Genomic DNA, 23365 nt, shown 5'->3' on the forward strand with positions numbered 1-23365 from the left:
AAAAAGATATGTGTTTTAACAGTAACGTTACCTATGAATAGAAACTCATTTCTCTTGTATTTCAGGTCCCACACAGACACAAGAAATACAAACATGCTTCCTCTTGAGAATTCATTTCATAATGCAGGCATGGAGATAACTCTTCCAGAGCTTATGAAAGTATATGCTAATTACAGAGAAAAGACCTGCCTCTGTATGAGGAGTTATTTCTGCTAATCTGAACAAGTTCATGTCTGAAGAAAATGAAAACAGAAAATTCTGAAAATAAGAATGATGGAAAAAAGGCCTTTATGGAAAATTAAGATTAATCTGCATTTAGCTGCCAATTGCATTTAAATATAAATAATCTAAGGATGCTCAATTGGGCAAATTTGGAGCACAGTAATTTGTAGGAACATGACATGTCTATTACTTTGCACAAAACGGGACAGATTACACTTGATCCATTTAGTACAGTGATCGATGGATCCCAGCAGGTCCACATTGTATGATAAAACAAAGTTGTCTGTGCCTTTCTGCTTATAAATACTGGGTGGGAAAGAAGGAAGGGAAAAAATTGATGAAGATTTTTGTTGCTATTTTCACTCCTGTTTTCCTGGCAAGATACTGAGAACCCTCTACAAAATATGAAGTATTAAATGCTCTTAATAATCTGCTCCCAACATCTGCCCACTCCCATAGACCATTACAACTGCAGTCCTACTCTCAATGCCCAAATTAAGTAGTGATTGGTGAGATATTTGTTCTTTAAGCTATAGGCAGTTGCAGCACAGATCTTAGAGGTAGACACATCAAATTATAGCCACTCATTACTCCTTTTAAAAATCCCACAATTAACTTTAGAAAAACAAGAAGGTTGCAAAAAATACATACTTGGAAACACTCTTCTCTCTTTCCCATCCTCCTTACTCTTTCTTTTTGTTCCCATAGAGAAGCTAATTAACATAGGGCATTTTCAAAAAGAAACGAAGGAAAGGTAAAGGGGTGGGAAGGAAAGGGAAATGCAAGACTTGGGCACTGTGGCCAATTTAAATATATTTCACCAGCTGGCACCAATTTCCACAGCAGTATTTGCCATACCAGCCTGGAAAACATGTGCTCCAGATTACAATGCCTAAGCAGTTTGGTTCCCAAAAAATCTCTGAAAAAAAATCAGTTCCTGAAGATTTAGAGAATTCACTTAATTAGCTACTTGTACAAAATCAGCACTTTGGCAGCTTTATTAATACGTTCTTTAAACATCTTCTCATAACAAACTGCTTTAAATCAAATGGGTTAGTAAATGGAAATAAGACTGTGTATGCAGAGCTTGTTTCTGACCTAAGTTTTTATGGCACAGTTACAAAGCTTTGAAAATATGCTTTAAAAAAAATGCTGTCTTGGTCTACAATACCCTTCCCCCAGTAAAGCAAATACTGTTTCATTAAAATATCAATGACACTTAGTGAAATAGTAATGCAAATATTTTGTATATTGCACCAAAACTTTTGAAAACTTATTATGAATGTTTAATCTTCAACCATTCAAGGAAGTGGGAGATCTGAGAATGCTTTTATGTGCAAGACCTTGTTTAAAGTATGCTGCTAAAGATCTAAGATGCTGGCTGGACTCATGGCTTCTTTTCCTTGGGGAGCAAGAGGATGTTAGAGTGGAGATATTTATATATGTGTAAATTCAGTTATGCAGCTATGCTGGGGCAAATCCTTGGCAGAGATGTGCTGCATTGGTGCAAATCAGGGCTTGCATCTAGTGCAATTTATTGTAGTTTTAAAACAATCTAGGTAAAGATGCTGCAGCAGTCTCAAACTTATAAAAGCTCATTGTACATGAATATGTTGCAGATACACTGGCGGTCTGCTGTAGCATGGTCAATACAAACACTCCCACAAGACAGGCTCTAAGGAGTGAATGCAGATACATACTGGCAGAAAACAGGAATTGAGGAAGACGATGTGGATGGAGGATTGGATTAAACCAGGATGTAATCAGTGACTAAAAAGATCTCAATGAGGTAAACTCAACTGCAAATAGTTCAAAGGCTCCTTTTTCTGCCTTTCACCTCTGGAACATAGTGAAAGGACAAAAGGAAAAAAAGAGAGCAAAACACACAAAATAATATAAAAAGACGTTGAAAATCCCTAAGAAAACAAAATATAGCATTATTTTGGCATGGAAAATCCTCCCCCAGGGAGAAACAAGAGAAAGAATGAACCACACATGGCAGATATGTCGTGTTGTTTAGTGCAGTACTGAAAGGAGCTCGTGGTAAGAACGGCAATATAAAAATGATACAAATTAAAAGGAGTAAGAAAGAGAAAAAAGGAAACAATATTAAGACTGAAGAAAGATTCTGAAAGACAGACACCAAGATAGGTTTTAGAAGAGAAAAATAGAATGAGGAGGAAAAGAAGAAGGAATGCCAAAGGAAATTTGGTAAAATTATGTTTTCTTTTATGCGCAGTCCAATATCAAAATGTTGGACAATAAAATACTTCAAACAACACTATGCTACCTGTAAAATCCATTGCACAGAGTGTATTAGAAAATGTACCAGAGCATAGAGTTGAGATGAGAAAAGTGTTATGGTGGTGCATGTATTTTTCAGCCTGGCTAATCAGGTTTACTCCTCTGGCATATTTTTCAAGCTCTTAACTGATGCTACTGTGGCCATTTGTCAATTTGGAGTTTCTGCACTCTTTAGAGGATTCAACTTCAAACCTTTGCTGTATTTTAGACATCACTGTTAACACCTACAGGTCATAATGCTGATTCCACTTTGGATCAAGCGTATTCTTCACAGTATCTGTAGAATGGCATTGGCCAGATCCGTCGACCACCACCTTAGCAAATGGATCAGGAAGTCCTATAGGAGGGGAGGAAAAACTCATAAAAGGGCATGCTTGAAAACTGAGAAAAATGAAATGATAATCAATATACAAGTGTGATTCTTTCCCCCTGTATGTTGGGTATTTTTAAAAGGATTTTATTTAATCTGAGTCTATCATCACAATTCCAGCTGCAAGTAGGTTAACTTGATCTTTGCATGTGAATATTCAAAATTCAGGATAAAATACTTACTTTGAAAGAATTGTCAGATATTTCATATTCTGTACAAACATAATGTGGCTTATGTATTTAAACTAACAGAACTACAATGTTACACTGTCTTTAAGTACATGAACAAACTGAGCTTTGCAACTACATTCTAAATGTGACCTTCAAAGAAAAAGAAAGTTGTTTTTTTTATCTTGTTTGCTTTTCCGCCCCTCTTAGGTGTAAAAAGGACTGAACATCGCCCCTTCCCCCCTTTCAAAATGGTTTTTCCTTCTGCTATTTTTACACTTGCAATTGAAATCTTGACTACGGGGGATGGCTGACTGGAGACCTGTTAGGACAACAAAATGAAATATACTAAGGAAGTACAACCTGACTGAGAAGGGAAGTGATTTTCATTCAAACTCTTTAAAAATGTTTGTTTTATTAAATCCTTTAAATCAAATATTTAGGGAGAAAAGCTCTTGTATAAGGTTCTAAAACACTCTCAGCTCCTTAAAGCATCTTAAGTTCCCAGTGAACAGCCAACAAGAACTCCATTAAAATCACAGGAGACAAGATAACATTCCTGGTACTTAAGTTTGTTTAGTTATTGCTAATTATTTGTATTATAGTAGTATTTACAGACCTCATCTGAGATCAAGGTCCCATTTTGCCAGGCACTATACAAAACACATAATAATGGACAGCTTCTGCCTAAGAAAGCTTACAAACAAAACAAACATTAAGACTTTACATTTTTAAGACCACAAAAAGGGCACACATCTATCTTTTTCCTCTTTGCGGGTTATCTTTAAAGTTTAGAGTCTAGTCCTTTTTATTCTCCTGCTTTAACTCCCAGTCTCATTAGGAAGGAAGTTGATGTGTATGTTTTGGTGCATGTGTAGTTCAAGAGAACCCTCTTTCCTTTCTTTTTGCTTTTCAAAATCTCATGAAAACTAGTGGAAGGTGCATAATTTCAGTACAGGTTAGGAAAACGTGTATTCTGACTTGCTCATTAAATATACTATTTTTTTTATATCTGATTGTTAGACCAAAGGAGCTGTTCTATAGTAAAACGTTAAATATATGTATATGATCCTTGTATTTTTGAAAGCCTGCAATTTGTCTAAGAGAAGTTAATTAAAATGAAGAACTTGTATCTCCATTCTAGAGCCAGTACCAATATAATTGATACCTATTAAGTCTCGGCTTGAGAAAGCCCTGGCTGGGTTGATTTAGTTGGGCTTGGTCCTGCCTTAGGCAGGGGGGTGGGCTTGATGAACTCCTGAGGTCTCTTCCAGTTCTATGATTCTATTCCATGATTCTATGTGGATTAAAAACACAGAATCTTTTGTTTAAAAAAATATAGTGCACATCAGCCAATTATACTATTTGAAACACCAAAAGTGATCAAACCAATATTTTTAGATAAAAATCCTTCAGGTTTATTGACACCAAAAAAGTCTTAAACCCACAAGATTGTATACTCTCTCCCACACCAGTCCGAAGAAGTTGTTGGCTGATATTTTTGTTAATGCGTGTTTTAAAAATATATTTTTAAAATACTCCCACAGTGAGTTCCAGTTAAAAAGTTATAAGCTCTGAAAAACAGTGAGTTGGAAACCCCGCTGTCTCCTTCAACACATGGATATCAATGTGTTATGTTACTATGTTAGAAGTGATGTACAGAATGTATGTAACATGTACCACACATGAATTCATAAATTTTAATAGCTACTTACGGAAAAAATCCTTTTTCACCAAGTTTTTTGCACATAGTACTGCAAGGGAAACAAGAAATACATAATGAAGTTACTGGTCATTAATATTTTAGAATGTCTTTATCTTCTCTGCATTCCAGAAAACCCAGTGCAAAGTTAAAAAAAAAAATCAATGAACATCAAAGGTGTATGCAAGAAAACAAATTATAATCATGGGCAATTTTTAATTGTGTGTGAAATAAACACAGAAGGCTGAGCCAGAAGTTCCCTCTTTCGGCAGTTACCCCAGCAGCAACTATGGTGGAAGTTATACAGGAGAACATCACCTTTCTACCTGTGTATGCTTTCTAGCCCTTCAGATATGGCCATATTTTTTATCTGATCTCATCACATAACTTGTGGAGGAGGGATGGAAATCAAGAAAGTGCAAGTGCCTCTAGAGGGGATTCCCTCTTGGCATAATTCCTAATGGACAAAGATAAGTTACTATACATGAAGTTAGCTTGCCCCATACACTATCACACAAATTACAGATTAAAAAGGCATAAATCATTTAGAGTTGCCATATGTGTTTTCAGCTGTCATTCTTGAGTCTAATTTTGCAGTTTCAATGTCTCACTTTGAAAACTGGTTGCTATGATAGCATAAGCCAGCTTTTAAAAATGTATTAAATTCACACTTTTTTTATTAGACGACAAAAATAACCAATCTCCAGAAAATATTCATGGCACAGCTAGTAAAACATAACAAGGATTTAAGGAGATAGTGTGCAAATGTAAGGAACATTTGTGAAAGTGTTAAACAAGCTTTGCCTTATATGAAGAATAGATTAGAAATTATTTCAATTTAAAGAGCTAATAAAACAGTGTAATGGAGATTGACTCAAGATCTTTTTATCCCGGACATATACTCTATTGGTTACTTGATTTGTAAGTCATTAAATTACAATACTTTGTTTCTTTTAATAAAATATTCCAGTTTATTAAATGTTTAAATAAAATTTTGAACAGTAAATGACTCTCTCATTGCTTAAATATAAATATTAAATACACCATTCTAAATACCATCATAATCAAAATATCACCAGAAGGTAAATTATAACCATTTAATTTCATTATAACCATTACTTTGATTCTATGCAATTTTTCCATAGAATCAAAGTAATTGTCTAAATAAGGTCAGGTGTTAAAGGCAGGCACTTAAGTGATTTTTCTATAAAAATGCTTGTCTATTTTGAAAACTAAATGGGTCTGAATAACAGAGACATAGCTACACTAAATGATGTTCTAACATATTTTAACACGAAATTGATAAAGCCAGGTCTCCCCTGGCAGAGAAATTCAATTTAAGATACGTCACTCCAGCTACAAGAATTGCTTAACTGGAGTCAACTTATATTAAATCAAACATCTGGGGAGATGTTTCTCCCATCGACTTCCCTTATTAGTACAAGAGTTGACAGGGGCAACCCCAGCATTCGATTTACTGGATCCTTACTAAACTCACTAAATCGAATCCCGGAAGATCAATCTCCTGAGTGTTGATCTTCCCAGAAGTCTAGACAAGGCCCTAGTCTCAAAATGTTCTACAGAGAATTTCCTTACACACAAAAAGGCTTTGTTTAAACTTTATATTGAGTAATGACGGCTATAATCATTTCCTGGTTGACATAGTGTCATATTTTTTCACTTTGTGTATACCTTTTTGTTTTAGCTACCTATCAGCAACAAAAGATTCAGATGCTGGAGCACTAACAGAGACCTAAAATAGACTAGTTTCACCTAGTTCTAAATGACTTAGAGATCTGTCTTCTTTTCAATTTTATTATATATGTCAGAAACGTGCGTCAATCTGAGTCCATTTGTTCAAGAATTCCTCCTAAACAGTTAGGGTGCATCTACACTGCACCTGTAGCTCAAAATAAGTTATGCAATTTGAGCTATGCGAATGGTGTAGCTTATTTCGAGTCAATTTTGAAATTTGGTGCTGTCTACATAGCACTTATTTCAAAATTAATCACGACTCCAAATGGCCTCTTACTCCTCATGGAATGAGATTTACAGAGATATTGGAATAGCAAGTCCTTTATATTTCAAAATAACAGGTGTGCTCAAAAGACGCGGAATAGCTATTTCGGGATACCGAAGTGCTGCAGTGTAGACATAGCCTAAGACCTAAGACCACCAAATTTGGTATGCAGCTTCCTCTTATCATAACTTAAAGCAAGGTAAGAGGTTGATTGTGCCAAGATAATAGGAAATTCTTAGAATTCAATAGTTTTTCATCAAAAAGAAAGGAAGGGGTCTGCTAGCAGGGACAGTTATACTGTTACACTTGGAGAAAGATCACAGATTCACTGCGAGAATTCTTTTTGTGACAAGCCCACACTAAAAATGAACTGAATAGGAAAATCCAATCACATGAGACTGGTGTCATCTACAATCAGAAAAAAGGCAGCTCAATTTAAGAACATTCCTATATTAAATCTTTTGTGCTGGTTAAAAATAAATAAATAAATAAATAAATAATCAGCACCACGTAATCACACACACCAACTGAGGCAGTTTTCCTCTCTCACTTTGCAAACAAAGTACTTACAAATTTATAAGTGATGTTTTTATGAAAGATTTCCACTTGGTAAAATTGAAGGAGACTTTTAAATAAACAATTTAATATATATCATACTGTATTCAGAAAAATAAGTAGAAAAAGAGCAAAAGTGATCAAGGGAAAGGTTTTGCTATTAAGCTGGACGCTACATATGGCAGAATTTTGAAAAACATGAATTATAAATGGCTTCCTATTTTTCAAGTTCTTCTGTTTGAAAATTCCTTCACCTGAGAGGATATTAAACTTTTGGAGGAATGGAGGAAAAAAAAAACAGGTAATGACATGGTCAAATGATCAAGTATTGACAGCCCATGTTCATCCTCTGCTTAATGAATGAGATAACATTTTTACAATTTCTGTACTCTCTGATAATGAACCAGTCTAAAGTTAGCATTCACTGCAACAGTTATCCATTTGTCTTCATTAATTTATTAAAAAAAATATGGTTTCTTTTGTCTTTCAAATCATATTACTGCCCAAGCAAATAAGCTATTAAAATATTGCAGTTAATACTATAATTTAAGAGAAAGCAAGCTTTTATTCAACCAAATGGAGTAATATTGGAGTGTAAACTGAATTTAAAAAAGGGTATGATGTAGAGCAATCATATGCAAGTAATAGTTTTATGAAAGGATACTAGAGCTGAGTTATCAGTTAATGAAAGAAATGTTGTGGTCCCTGAAGAAACAATGGAAAATTGAGAAAGACACTGGAAGCTCTGATATTTTAAAAAAAAAAAAAAAAAGTGGAATAGAATGTCTCTATCATCACAGTTTGGTGCCTCCAGACAGGTCTTGTTTATTTTTGGAAATTGAAAACAAAACCTCTCTCAAAGTATTCAGGGATTTATTTGCAATTACAAAACCAAGGCAAAATTGTAATGTGTTGACAATAGGGGGAAATGCTTTCCCTGAGGATAACCTGGATTTTAAAACTGAGGGAAAAAAATAAAAAATGAAGATCACTGCCTGTAAGTTACAAAGTGACAGGGATATATACATACACAAAATTACTCACCAAATAATTCTAGTTCTCTGTGAATGGCACACTCCCAGGCCCACAGAGATTTGGGAACCTTCTAAAAAGCAGTGTCTAATCACCAGGATATTATGAGCATCCTCTCAAAGCCTAAAAATTATTGGTAAAAAGTCCAAAAGTTGTATTTGGCACATACAGAGGGTGGAAATTCCCCCAGCTGGTTGTGAAAAGGAGTAATGGAGTTTTTCAGGAGCTGACCTGCCTCTTTCAACCTTGGCTTGAAATATGTCCTCCCAATGGACAATGATTTTCTTGAAGTTCCCAAAGCTCAATGGTGCTGGTGGCTGCATTCCACAAAACTGAAGTCCCGTTGGAGAAATACAATACTCATCATAAATATTTCCTCCATATGAGGAATACGCTTCCCTGACCTGGATCTGTAAGGACACATCTATACAGCAGCGTTATTTCGGAATAACTAGCATTATTTTGAAATAAAGTGAGAGTCTACACAACAAAAGCATTATTTCGAAATAATATCGAAATAATGGGCTTCTTATTCCGACTTCTGTAATTCATTTTACAAGGAAACACACCTATTTCGAAATAGTTACTTTGCACGGAAATAGTTATTTCGAAATAGGGAGTGCAGCTGTAGTTTTTTCAAAATAAGTGGCCTCCAGAGCTTCCCACAGCTGTCCTGGAAGCCACTCATCTGAACTCTATAGTTCCCCTTCCCCTGAAATCTGCAGCCATAGGGAAAAGGGCTTGTGGCACACAGCAGGCCCTGCTATTCCTGTGCCACACAGCAGCGCCCTGCTTTGCCCTACCTCTGCAATGGCAGACCCCAACACACCATCTGAGGCTCCCACAGCTGCAGCCCAGCTCCCAAGACCATGTCTGAGGCCAAAAGAGGAGCATGCTTTCATGGACTGATGCAGAAATCCTGGATCTCATTGAGCTCTCAGAGGGAGAGGGGTGTAGTCCAATGTCCTTGATCTCCACATCTGATGATGAAATGCCAATGTGTACAGCAGCAAGGCCGACAGCCTTGTGCAGTAGGGGCACAGCTGCACTCCGGACCAGGTCAGAATGAAGGTTAAGGAGCTCTGGCAGGCCTATTCCAAGGCCAGGGAAAGGAGTTCCTGGTCAGGAGCGGCATCCCAGACCAGCTGCTTCTTCACCCAGCTGGATGGTATCTTGGAAGGGGAGCATGTCACCTCCCCTCCCCTTGTCATTGACTGGCCTGGCAGAAATCTGGGATGGAGGGAAGCATGTGACCCTGTGTGCTGCCACACATGTTGCCTCAGGAAGACGTGGCACCAGGTACCAGGAGAAGCAGGTCCATCCTGAAAGCCCAGACACGTCTGGGCAAAGAGAATCAGTTCAGCTGGTCCATCCTGTATGAGAGTGCTATGCGGGAGAGTGTGTTTGTGTGGTATCTCTCTGTGTAAGCCTTAATGCTTTAAAGATAAGAAGGTAACTAAAAATAATCCAACTATAAAGTATTTCTTTTCAACAGGAGCTTAGTCAACTTGATGTTAATTTTAACATTTGTATTGCATAGTTATGACTGATTGCCGTACTGGTTGCACTGTATTTAGCATAGGGAAATATGGTCATCTTATCTTTAAAAAAATGGGGTAAGGGAGGAGGTAGGGTAATGAGCTGAGGGAAAGCATGCAATGGGAACCTTCCAAACTAAATAATTCAACTGCAGATGGCTAATGTTGGCACAAAAAAAGCAGAGAATTTCAGCTGTCCCTTGATACCTAGATTTTAGGCATGTATGCAACCACAGAACATGATGACAATCTGTTACATAAGATAGTCATATAAATTTCTAGGATGATGCAATGAGAGGACAGCTACTGAACTCAAGGTGCCTAAGGACCTGAAGTCTGAATAAAAAGAGTACACAAATAAATACATTAAAAACAATTTGAGGAATCACATGATGCAAAGGGCCTAGAAGGATGCTCCCTCAATTTATCCACGCTGACCAGCATTGTTCTTTGAAACCTAGCTTCCTTACAACCTGGTAATTGTCACTGGGTATATCTCAGCTAAAAATTGAAAAAGCTCACCATTTACTGGGTCCCTGTTCATCCAACAGCAAAAGTTTTTGGCAACCAGCAACTACAGCGATGAGCACTTTACAAATATGTGAACAGTTAAGTATCTGCACAATTCCATAAAGTAAAAGAGTAATAGGTTCAGCAAATTGGTTAAATTAATATTTTCAATGAACCTATATAAATCAAAAGCTTCTGGAGAGCCTGGAGCCAATCAATATGCCACTTGACTTATGTAAAGTCTAAAATATTTCTAAAAAAGACTTTTGAGAGAAAAATTACTAGGCTGTCATATGCTATTATATTTAATGCTGTCACCATTTATAAAAGCATACAGGACAAACAAGTGAAACAAGTGATGGGAATTAGTTTTAATTCTTCAGAACATAAGAACTGCCTTAATGTCACTCAGTAATTGTCCATCTTTCCCAGTATCTGTCTCCAACAGTGGCCCATACCAGCACTTCAGGGACAGTGTACAGCACAGGACATATGGAGTAATCTTCCCATCCTAGTGCTGGAAGACAGAGGTTTAGTATTGCACCTCTTACCATTTATCTAGTCTAGTACTTCTCAATCCAGTTATACTTTTGGTCATCACAAAATCCAACAGCAATTGTTCCACAGACTAGATGGGTTGGAAAAAAGCATCTCTTATTTATATTAAATTTACTGTTCATTAATTTAATCGGATGACCTCTGATTCTTGCACTATGTAATGGAATAAATAATGCTTCTGTATTCACTTTTTCCATACCATCAATGATTTTATAGACTTCTATCATATCGCCCCTTAATCACCTCTTTTCTAAGCTCAACAGCTTCAATCTTTTTGCCGTCTCTTCTTATGGAAACCATTCCATACCAATCATCAGCTTGATTGCTCTTATCTGAATATTTTCTGATTCCACTATATCTTGAGATGGGGCAACCAGAACTGGATGCAATATTCAAGGTGTAGGCACACCATGGATTTGTATTGTGATAAATAGGAATGTAAAATCCTGATTTAAACAGGGGTGAGCAGGGGGCTGCTCCAGTCTGGCAAGAGCAGTCCCCCTGCCTGCCACTGGGCTGGAGGCCTACATCCTCCCTAGCCGCAGGGAGGGACTGCACTGGCCAGACTGGAGCAGTCCCTGTCCCTAGTGGGGCCCCTGGCCAGCCCCCTGCCCATGGCAGATGGGGAGGAGGTGCTCCAGCTCCCACTGGTTAACCTTAACCAGGAAGTGTCTCTCACTAAGGGTGAGGCTTACCGGCTAAACCTTCACATCACTTTCCTTAAACTTGCTAATGTTCTGTTAGCCTTTTTCACTGTTGCTGTGCATTGTGCAGATGTTTCCAAAAAACTATACAATCTCTTTCTTGAATTATAGCAGCTAATTTAGACCCTATTACAAATGTGCAGTTGGGATTTTTTTCCCAATTGCATTACTTTGCACTTAAGATTGAATTTCATCTGCTATTTGTTCCTAGTAATAAAGGTTTGAGGTCCCTTTGTAACTCTTCACAATCAGCTTTGGCTCTATCTATCTTGGGTAATTTTGTTTCAGCTGCATATCTTGTTATTTCCCTGTTCATCCCTTTTTCCAGATCATTTTGACTATGTTGAACAGCACTGGCCCCAGTACAGATCCTTGCGGGACACCATTATTTACTTCTCTCCATTGAGAAAACTCACCATTTATTCCTACCCTTTATTTCCTTTTAACTAGTTATTAATCCATGAGAGGATCTTCCCTGTTATCCCATGACTACTTAATTTCCTTTAGAGCCCTGAGTGAGGGATTCTGTCAAAGGCGTTCTAAAAATCCAACTACATTATAGTCACCAGATCATCCTTATCCACATGCTTAATGCCAGCCTCAAAGAATTCTAATAAATTGATGAGACAAGACATTGATGAGACAAGACTTCATTTTACAAAATCTGTGTTAACTGCATCAACAAATCGTGGTTGTTGCTTTGTTTGTTTTAGTCTGATAATTCTATTCTTTACTATAGTTTCTACCAATTTGCCCAGTACTGACATTAGGCTGACCAGCCTGCTATTGTCTCTTCCAGAGACATTTTTAAATATCAGCATTACATTAGCTACCTTTCAGTGATTAGAGCTTTCAGTGATAGGTTCTGTACCACAAATGGTAGTTCTGCAGTTTCATATTTGAGTTCCTTATAGACCCAAGAGATCTAACCATCTGGTCTTGTTCTAAAACCTTTTCAATTGACATATCAATATGGGAAATTATTTCAGGTCAGTTGCTCAAAAATAATAGCTCTGATGTGGATCTCCCCGCCACATCCTCTGCTGAGAAGACAGATACAAAGAATTCATGCTAGTGGCTCACTGCCTCTTCAAAAGTCTTGCTGCTTCTCATGTACTAAAAAAAAAAAAAAGTTACTTTTTGCATCTTTAGCAAATTGCTTAAATTCTTTCTATACTTCTACATCTAACCCTCCTATTAGCCTCACTAGGATGCGGCTTTCAAATATTAAAGGATACTTTTTTAACCTCTAGCTGGCTCCAGTACTCTGACGTTTAATAGTCGGAGCATTCTTTTGGCCCTCTTAATGTCTTTTCTTATTTAAGGTATACAGTCTCAGCTTCATTTATGGTGCTTTTAAATAATCCCAATGCTGCTTCAAGTTCCTTTTAAAATTTCCACCTAACAAGCATCCTCATATTTGTATTGCTCCCCTTTTTGAAGTTAAATGTTAATGCGATGGGGACTTTTGGTATTACCCCCTACAAGAAAGTTACATTTTATCATATCATGGTCACACTTCCAAGCAAGTCAGCTACAATTACCACTTAGACAACATCCTATGCTCCACTCAGAACTAAATTTAAGTATTTCCTCTCCCTTTGTGGGGGTCTAGGACTAGCTGCTCAAAGACGCAATTATTTTTTATGTCTAAAAAATGTTATCTTTGCATCATGCACTATGGACATATACTTGGTCAATATGTAGGGTTGCCAGGTGTCCAGTATTCAACCGGATAATGCAGTTTTTGGGCCCTTTGGTAAAAAAAAAAATTCAGAAAATACCGGACATGTGCAATGTCCGGTATTTTCTGGTTTTCCAGCTGAGCACCCGACGGAAGCCTGGCAGGAGGGTGGGGCACGATCAGCACTAGGAGCCTCTGGTTGCATCTGATATAGGAGTGACGCCTTGGGGAGGAGGAGAAGCCCTGTCTGTGCTCCTGAGCGCTGTTCAAGCACATTGTGGAGCCGTAGCTGGACACGCTCGTGCTTTGCCAGGACCGTGCGCAGGACAGGCAGCGCCCTGGGATCTGCATGTGCCCGGGTCAGTCCCACTCCCCACCAGCCAATTCTCTCCCCCCCGCTCTTCCCCCACAATCAGCCCCACTCTCCTCGTCCCTCTCCCGGCCAGCCCTGCTTCCTGCCGGCCGGTTCTCCTCCTCCCGATCTTCCTCGGCCAGCCAGCCACCCTACCCCCGACCACGCCAGCCCCGCTCCCCTTCCTATCAAGTGTGTCTGGTATTTTTTCTGAAGCTACCTGATAACCCTATCAATATGAGGATAGTTAAAATCACCCATTATTATTGCTTCCTGCTTTTTTATCCTTCCAAACCTCAGATTTCAGTTGTTTTCAAACATTCTATGCCAATATATCATCTAGATGAAATGTAATATATAACTTAGCAGTACAAAAATTATTATGCAACAAACAAACAACAACTAATAACTTCCCAGCCATAAAAAGCCCCAGATCTCCATTCAAACTGCCCCTTTAGAAAAAGGCAGAAAACTGCTTTGCATAATGCCAAGAAGTTGAACAAATTGTACAAAGAGCAGGGGGATCGAAATCTAGAACTGAGAACCTACCACTGAACACGCCCCACAAGCATTCTTCATCTGAACAAATCTAGGCACTGTTCAGTCCAGCATCATATTTCACTCCAACTCCCAAGAGAGTGAGCCTCTCCTCCTGTTCCAAGATCTTAACAACATTAAAAGATTTTTTTTTTAAAGTTTCCTGGGATGAGAAAACTTGTGTTGTTAAGGTGCTCATGTTTGCCAACATTTTCAACACTATCACTACCATCTCCTTTAAGAAACAAGGTTGTAAAAAATGCTGGTGGTTCTGGAAGCTTTTTATTCTCTAAGATCCCCACTATTGTTACTACACTACTGCATTTATACCAGTAAGCAGCTGCAATGGTAAATTTTTGCCAAAAATCATGATGTAGACATAATCTAACTCCTAAGTACGTTTCAAGTCACACTGATTTAACTGAAGTGGGTAGGCTTTTTTAAAATAATGTATATATACCCCTGTGCAAAACACTCATCAAATTTGTGTAAACTAGGCTTAAATAACTTTAAGTGTGTTCACATAGGATCTGTCCTGGTACAGAAGAAAAAAATATTTCAAGAAAACTCATATATACTTTAGTTAAACCAGTGCAACTTATATTACTGACAAGGCCCCAGATGACTAACATCATAACCAGTCTGGTCATCTGAAGAAGTGGGCTGTGCCCACAAAAGCTCATGATACCATCTACATGTTTTGTTAGTCTATATAGTGCTACCAGACCATTTGTTGTTTTTTAAGTTTATCCTGTACAAACTAACTCGGCTACCCCCGAAGCATCATAACCACAAAAGGCTTTACAGATGAAAACCAGCATCCTGCATTGTACCTTGAAATGAACTGGAAACCAGCATGGAGATGCATGAAATGCAACTCAGTAAGTGGAAAGCTACATTGTATACTAGTTTGTGTGTTTTCAATGGCCAAGGGAGAAAAGGACTGCAGTAAACCAATCCAGAAGGGGCAACAGGAATGTTCTATAGACATAAATACGTGTGCCAAAATACATTTGCACACTGATTTCATACATATTTAGGTAATTTAGCAACTAATATATGAGGCCTTATGTGTTGCAGAAACATGTTCAGAGACATGTGTTAAACCAGAAAAAAAAAGCATGAAAATGTTTCATGCAACTGAGTCTTCCCATTACATATCTGCTTTAATTTTAAAACAAATTATTTTTGTAATGCTTTAGTGCATCAGGAATACTGAGTATATTCAGCAAGCTGAAAAACATTTACAGTGAATATAATAGCTCATGTCAGCCATACAACAATAAAATTATTTTTATTTACTATTCTAACACATTTGCATTTTCAAAATTGGAGTGGAGTGAATCCTGTTTTTCATTTTTCATTGCATGCTACTGCATCCTAACAAACCATGCTCAATCCCATTTTTTTAGTCAAGTCTATATTTCCCATGTTTCTCAGTTTTTTGAATTATCATTTATGTTATATAAACAGCAAGTTCATTTGAATCCAAACTTCCGTTTGTAAGACAGCACAATTAAGACTGGACAATTACTTAACCAAAGGAAAACAGACTGAGGACAAATTCAAGAGGCATTTTCATGTATGCAAACTTGAACTTTGTAGAAAAAAATAATTTACACTGCAACCTACAAGTTTTCTGTACTCTTCTAACTTCTGCTGCTAATTATTCAACAGCTCCCTCTTAAACAGCCTAGTTTTAGCTTTGGATTTATTTTACAGCAAAATTATATTATTGTTTTTATAACATTGGGGTCTGTTGCTATAGATATTATTCTGATGTCACAGTATTATTATTACAGTTTTAGTCACACAGTATAAAAACCATGCAGTATATAAACACCTATGAAACCACAGCTCCCTGTCCCAAAAAAGAAACTGCTATCTGAAGACACAAAAGGTGTGTCTAGACTACAGGGGTTTTTTTTTTGTTTGTTTTTTTTTAAGTGGCCTTTTTTCGAAAAAACTAGACTCAAAAGAACTTGGCGGTTTTTTCAACTGCGGTAAGCCTCATTTTACAAGGAAGAATGCCTTTTTTCAAAAGTGCTCTTTCAAAAAAAAAAAAAAAAAAGGCATTCTTGAATGCAAACAGGGCTTTTTCGAAAGAGAGCATCCAGACTGCCTCGGTGCTCTCTCTTGAAAAAGCAGACCACTTTTTCAAAATAAGTGGTTGCAGTCTAGACGCTCTCTTTCGAAAGAGACTTGTAGTCTAGACGTAGCCAAATACAGAAGGCCATTACAGGAAACAGAACAAGCAGTGCAAGTAGCAAAACATGCATTTGCATCTAGCTTTGGAGACCTAGTGGGATTTTAGATGAGATAAGGAGGAAACTGAAGCTTCTTGGAAGTTATTGATATGGAGTCTGTTCTGAGAGAAGTTGGCAGTATATAAGACAAGTTGAGAGGAAAGTAAAGGAAATCTGAGCATGAATGCAAGTTTTACCATTGATAACAGAGGAAAAGAACATTTAATGATGTTCTAGAGGAACAGCAATAGGATTTGGTGATAACCTGGATGTGATGGGATAGAAGGTAAACATAAGAATAGCCATACTGGGTCAGACCAAAGGTCCTGTCTTCTGACAGTGGCTAATCCCAGAGACTGTAAAAGGAGCCATCAGAACAGGTAATCATCACGTGATCCATCCCGTCCATTGCCTATTCCCAGCTTCTGACAAACAGAGGCTAGAAACACCATGGCTGTGTCTACATTGGCAAGATTTTGTGCAAAAGCGGCCACTTTTGCGCAAAATCTTGCCGCCTGTCTACACTGGCCGCGAGTATTTGAGCAAGAACACAGACATTGTAAATGTACAAAATCAGTGCTTCTTGCACAAATACTCTGATGCTCCCGCTGAGGGATAAGCCATCTTGCGCAAGTATTCTTGCACAAGAGGCCAGTGTAGACAGGCAACTTTAATTTCTTGCGCAAGAAAGCCCAATGGCTAAAATGGCCATCGGAGCTTTCTTGCGCAAGAGAACGTCTACACTGGCACAGATGCTTTTGCGCAAAAGCACATCTTTTGCACAAAAGCACATGCCAGTGTAGACGCTCTCTTGCGCAAATACTTTTAACAGAAAAACTTTTCAGTTAAATGTATTTGCGCAAAATCATGCCAGTGTAGACGCAGCCCATCCTCCCTGAATTAATGTAGTTCTTTTTTTGCACCCTGTTATAATACTGACCTTCACAACATTCTCTGGCAAAAAGTTCTAAAAGTTGATTGTACATTGTGTGAAGAAATACCTCCTTCTGTTTATTTTAAACCTGACGCTTATTAATTTCATTTGGTGACCCCTAGGTTGTTTGTTTCATTGCTGAGACCATTCACTTTCTCAACCAGACTTGTCACTTTGGCATCATCTTTGCCTGTGGAGAAAACACTTCCCTATTTGCTATTTACTCCTTCTCATAACAAAAACAATCTGGAAGAAAAATGACAAACTCGGTCTGAGCTTGAGAGGGGCTTTCTCCAAGTCAATTCAGGAGACAGGAATAGGACAGAGGGCGTAACGAATAGGGATTTTAAAATGCAGGTATGAAAATGTGTAACCACTGAAAAATTCAGCAGTTACATATACGTGCAGCCAGCTCCCCGGGAACCTGCTCACGCTGCTCCTGAGGCGCTGGTTGCCTCCCCACACTGCTACCTCTGTATCAGAGGCAGCAGCACAAGGCGGCATTCAGCTCTCAGGGAGCTGGCTGCCATCCCCATATTGCTGCCTCTGATACAGAGGCAGAAATACAGGGTAGCAGCCAGCTCCCCGGGAGTGGGGTGGTAACCTGTGTGTAACCCAAAGCCCAGGCTTATTGTTACCGTTTACACGGTTATACGCTCACATCCCTAGTAAGGAGTTGGGGTGGAGAAAGCAGATTAGCACTATGACTTCATTACAACATAAGCCAGAAAGAGAAGTTGCTTTGCAAGGAAAATAAACTTCCTGTATAAAAACATACATATGATTTAAAAAATGAAAGCTTTAGAGGAGTATGAAAAATAAGTGGACATAAGTTATTCCCAGTTTGTGAATTACGCTCTTTAAAACCAATAATTTAAAACACTGAATTCTTAAATATCTGGTACATTTATAAGTTTTTTTTTAAACTGTAGATTAAGTACAAAGCAATCTTTTGTGCCTGATTTACTGACCAGTTTGAGACAAACTCTTTATAAAAAGTGCTCACATAAGGCAAGCACAAGACTGCATATATTATTGAATAGTATTCTAAAATCCAAAGTATTTTTTTAAAATTAAGTTTCTACTCCTACATTTACAAATAAAACTTTCAAATTGTGAACTCAGTATATGCAGATGCAATGATATTCCCCTTAGTCTGTAGACAGCCTTAAACAGCAATCACTTTGATAGAAATGTGCATTCATGAGGTATTGAATATGAAATCTAGTGATTAGTGAAATAGTTCTCAGTATAATTTATATGATTAGTTTACTTACTGTTATATGTAGTAACGGACGGGTAGATCGCTGTCAAGGATTATGATTAATGTGTATTCCTGTATCTCTAGAACAGTGTTTCTCAACCTTTCCTTTTTTTTTATAAAGTACCCCTTTTAAAAACACAAAATTATAAATACCCCCAGTACCTACAGTTTTCAGACGCAACTTTTTTTTTTTTTTTAACCATTGCAACACATTTGTTTACACAACTTATTCACAGCAGGACAGCGATGAAATTTTGGGGTGTAAAAAGTACAAAAATAATAAAGCGCTATAATACTTAAAACAAAAATCCAGTTTTTTCCAAATTTCAGTTGTTTTGATGTACTCCCCCAAACTTTCCTTGAGTACCCCTAGAGTACTCATACCACTGGTTGAGAAACACTGCTCTAGAAGACCCCAGTTAAGATCAAAGCCCCACTATGCTATCCACAAATGCAGAGGAAACAGCAATTCAGCCCCAAAGAATGTACCATCTAAAAAGACATGTGCAGAGGAAAGAAATACACATACAAGCAAAGTAATTAAGATGGAGATAGGCGCACAACTTGTTAGCATAATGTTTGAGTTTATTTCATATAAACTCTCCACAGTCTAATCTCCAACCGGAGGCTAATGGCCATGTAGTATAGGTCTCAGGGAAAGTATTGTAAGAAGTCTATTTGAATTGTCTAGCAGTGTCAGATGTTCCCCTCTCCCCAGCTCTACCAAAATTAAATATATGTTGTTTTTCATTCCCTTCAAGCAAGAACTTAATAAAAATATTAGCAGGTGAAGACAAGGTGAACTGAAGCAGACATAATGATGTGATGGATTACAATGGCTCCTACCCAGCAAACCAGCTTTGAAGCGCCCCATGCTCCTGGCAGGGGGAGGAGTGTGTAAAGTTTATTCTATCCTATCCCCGTCCTGAGAGGAATGCGCAGCACTTAGAAGTGCCGCACGCTCTTGACAGGGTGGGAGGAGGCTTCGCTCTCTCCCGCCCTCAGGCCAATCAGCGCTTGGGAGCAGTGAAGCATGTGAATTCTCCTCCCATCCTGCCAGGGCCTGGGGGTAATACAAAGCTTTCTCTGCCCTGCACCTGCCCTGTGAGGAGCGCTCATGGCAGGGCGTGAGGAGACTTCGTGTGTTCCCCTGCCCCCAGCCCGTGATTGGCCTGGGGGTGGGGGAGCACAAGAAGTCTTCTCTCACCACCAGGGGCATTGGTGCTGGAGGGGGAGGGGGAGTAAAGGGGATCTCCCACCCCCAGACCAATCATGGTCCGTGGATGGGGAAGCCTGGAAGCATCCTGGCCCCGCCCCTTCTGTTGAGGCTCCGCCTCTTCCGGAGCAGCCAGCCCTGCTCTAAGCTGTGGGGCAGCACAGTTTCACAGGTGATTAGTCAGCCCCACCCAGCTGACTGACTGGGCTAGGCTGATTAGTCATCTGTGAAGCTGTGCTGCTGCGCAGTTTAGAGGGAACACTGATCACAGGTCTTCACTATAATCAGGCTGACAACCTGTGTAAATGCCTACACTAAACTGTCATTCCCAACGTAACTCACTGGCTACACTGAGGCATTGTCTATATTTAAAAGTTTAAAGCACAGCCGTGGCAGTGCTTTAAACTGAAAATGTGGCCATGGCATGAGTGCTGGGAGAGCTCTTCCAGTGCTCAATGTAAAGCACCTTCACAAGAGAAGTAGCTAACAGCACTGGGAGCATGACTTCCAGCACTGTAGCCTGGTTCACAATAACGCTTTATAGCATTGTAACTTGACGCATTCAGGGAGGAGCTTTTTCACATTCCTGAGCCAAAAAGTGCCAGTGTAGACTTCGCCACTCCACTTCCATGAGAGGCAGAGTTAATGTAGTTATGTGGATAGTGTCAGTGTAGACACGGAGTTGCTTTAATTGACAGACTTGCTTTCAGAAGCTGTCCTAAAATGTACCCACACTGAGTGCATCATTAGTACAAGTGCTCCTTGTGAAGATATGTTCCACTAACACAAGGAGCAAAGCATAAACCAGTGATAGGCAATCACGATTAATAAGTGAGCCACATGGGTGGTCCTCCAGCCTACACATCTCCTCTCTGGCCTCCACCCCCATTTCCCTCTTGCACACTGGGGCACTAGAGCCCTGCACTGATCTACTCCTCCCAAGCTCTTTGAGAGCACCACAAATCTGCTGACCTGCACTCCATCCCCACTCCTCCCTCTTTCTCCCAAAGAGAGAATGTTGTGAACAGATGACCTCATAAGAGTGTTGCAAGTTAGCTACTATATTGTGCTCCCTATGCATCTTCTGTATTCATCTATTGTTTATTGTCTTACATAAGAAAAATCTTATATATTGTGTGGTTTGAAGTGTGCCTAGTCTATAAATGGGCATTAATATATAACTGGGGCCCTAGACGTAAATTTCTGCTAAGCTGCACGGCCTTGCAGCTTCCCATTAAACCCTGCCCAAGCAAAAGGGTTTGGGGCTTCAGCAAGGAGAGATGCCTTTCCCCAAGCCCCAAATCTGCCACAGTCAGCAGGAGAGCCACCCCTCCACATCAGCTCCAGGAGGGAGCTGTCATGGCTAGGGGAGAGAAGTCCCTCCCTGCCTGCCCCAGCACCAAGCTGCTGGAAACAAAGGAGAGGGGCCCCACAGCTCTGTGCTGTGGCAGGTGGGGAAGTGGCCAACTCAGCAGGTCCAATTCCTAGGTGGGGGGGGGGGGGGGGGGCAGGACCACTGGGCTCCATGAGCTGCCTTCGCCCTGCAGGTGAGAGAAGCTTGTGAGGCATGGCACGGAGCTTCATGCCCACCCACAGGGTACCTGCTGGCTCCTTCCAGGCCACAGCTCAATATACCAAGACAAGCAGGCACCAGGCAGCCTGCCTTAGCACCACTGCCCAGGAGCTGCCTTGGTAAGCCCGAGCCCCAATCTCCTGCCCCAACATTAACCCCCCCTCAACTCACTGCCACCTTCTGTACCCCAAACTCTTCATCTCCAGCCTCAACCTGAAACCCATACCTCCATGCCAGAACCTGTACCCACTCCTACAACCCAAACCCTGGCACTAAGCCCCTCCCCAAACCTGAACACTCCCCACCCCCCTGCACTCCAAGCCCCTCATCTCCATACCCACCCCAGAACTGTACTCTCCGTCAGAGATCTTGCATTCCCATCCTCTGATCCAGCTCCAGGCCCCTCAATCCCACTCCAGAGTCTGCACCCTGAACTGGAGCCCTCACACTCTTGAATCCCAAACCTCAGCTACATATCTGAGCCCCCTCCCCAGAACCCCAACCCATTTCTGTCACATGAATTTTGTTATGTGCACCAATAGACACATCACCTCCATGTCACACATAACACAACTCATTCCTCTCTAAACTCATTCTGGTGGGAAAAATTAGAGAGCACTTCCCTAGATCTTAACACAAATAAATAATAGTTTGTAAAGCACTTTGAGATCTTCAGATCAAAGTTGCTGTTTAAAGTGTTGTTAAAAGGTGGAATGCTCAACTATTTTTAAAATGAAGAATAAGATTTGCCTGAAGTACCTGATAATTAAGGAGTTTTTATTCTGACAAATATATTTACGTATTTCATTCCAAATCAATATTCAGGGGTCCACAGCACCATGGACAGATACAGAAAGATCTTGATTTTAGGTCAATAGATTAAAAAAAAAATCTCATAGCAGTCAAATATGTTAAACTGCAGAAACAAGAGAGAAATTGGAAAATATGTTTAAAGCACAGCATATGGCTATGTTACAAGAAAATGAACACTCATTGTCAACATCCAAAAGCAACCATCCAAAAGCAACCAATACTGTGACCGCAGCCAGAAATAAGTTTACAGAGAAAAAAGGACTGAGTCCAAAACTAAGATCAGTGAACAATCTTCTGTCTTTTCACGTGTCATCACCATAGAAAAACTACTTCATCCTTTTAAATCCAACCAAGAGGTTCAACATTAGTTATTTTAAACATCAGTGTCTTCTATAGGATGTGAATTTTTTTTTCTTTTTTAAGAGAACACATGGAATGAGAGGGAAAGATGTGCTGCTCCTCAGTTCTCACCACAGTACTACATTTTAGAGACAAATTGTTATTTTTCTCTACTGAAACATCATCTTTTAATGGAAATCATTAATATGGCTTCCTGAGATTGGATCCGAGCAGTTTGCATGTAATAAAGAGTGCAATACAATTGTTAAAATAAGTCCCAGCTGTAGAAACACAATGCTCCGCTGTTGCTAATGTGTGTGTATTGATAATGAATGGTTGTCTATGCTTTAATCTGAATAAAGCTCCCAACTGCTCTGTCTCTTCTTGCCAAAAATTCTCCTTCCTCCTCCAGACTGTTGTTGCATTCCAATTACTCTACTGATTGGAATGAAACTATTAGAGAGAACGAACGAGAACACACACACACACACACTGAACTTTTACTACCTTTATGGATGAGATTTTTCTCAGAACTGAAGTTCAAGGAAGCATGCATATACACACACATTCCAGCAGGGCAGCACAGTACTTTATACATTTCTAACCAAATTTCTGTTTTCTTCAATTGCTGGCATGCTACCCAGCAACTTGTATTTTTCTATTTTTCCCTCACTTATAAGGAAAATGGGGTATAACAAAGTGAAATGTTAAGACATCTAACTAGT

The 23365-nt window shown here is 39.3% G+C and overlaps 1 protein-coding gene across 3 annotated transcripts in view; it reads right to left on the bottom strand.

Annotated features, from left to right (window-relative positions):
• The window catches only part of SMURF2 (SMAD specific E3 ubiquitin protein ligase 2), a 117964-nt gene that overhangs the window by 59660 nt on the left and 34939 nt on the right, over positions 1-23365 (bottom strand). For 2 of the 3 annotated variants that reach the window (XM_075903919.1, XM_075903922.1), the window contains exons 2-3: positions 4779-4817; positions 2755-2863 (exon numbers count right to left, since the gene is read on the bottom strand). In XM_075903919.1, coding sequence (XP_075760034.1) covers positions 2755-2863; positions 4779-4817 — 148 coding nt within the window. The remainder of the gene's footprint in view (positions 1-2754; positions 2864-4778; positions 4818-23365) is intronic. The other variant, XM_075903920.1, reaches the window with a different exon arrangement.

The sequence above is a fragment of the Pelodiscus sinensis genome, chromosome 20 (genome assembly GCF_049634645.1).
Source record: "Pelodiscus sinensis isolate JC-2024 chromosome 20, ASM4963464v1, whole genome shotgun sequence".
Classification (NCBI taxonomy): Eukaryota; Metazoa; Chordata; order Testudines; family Trionychidae; genus Pelodiscus; species Pelodiscus sinensis.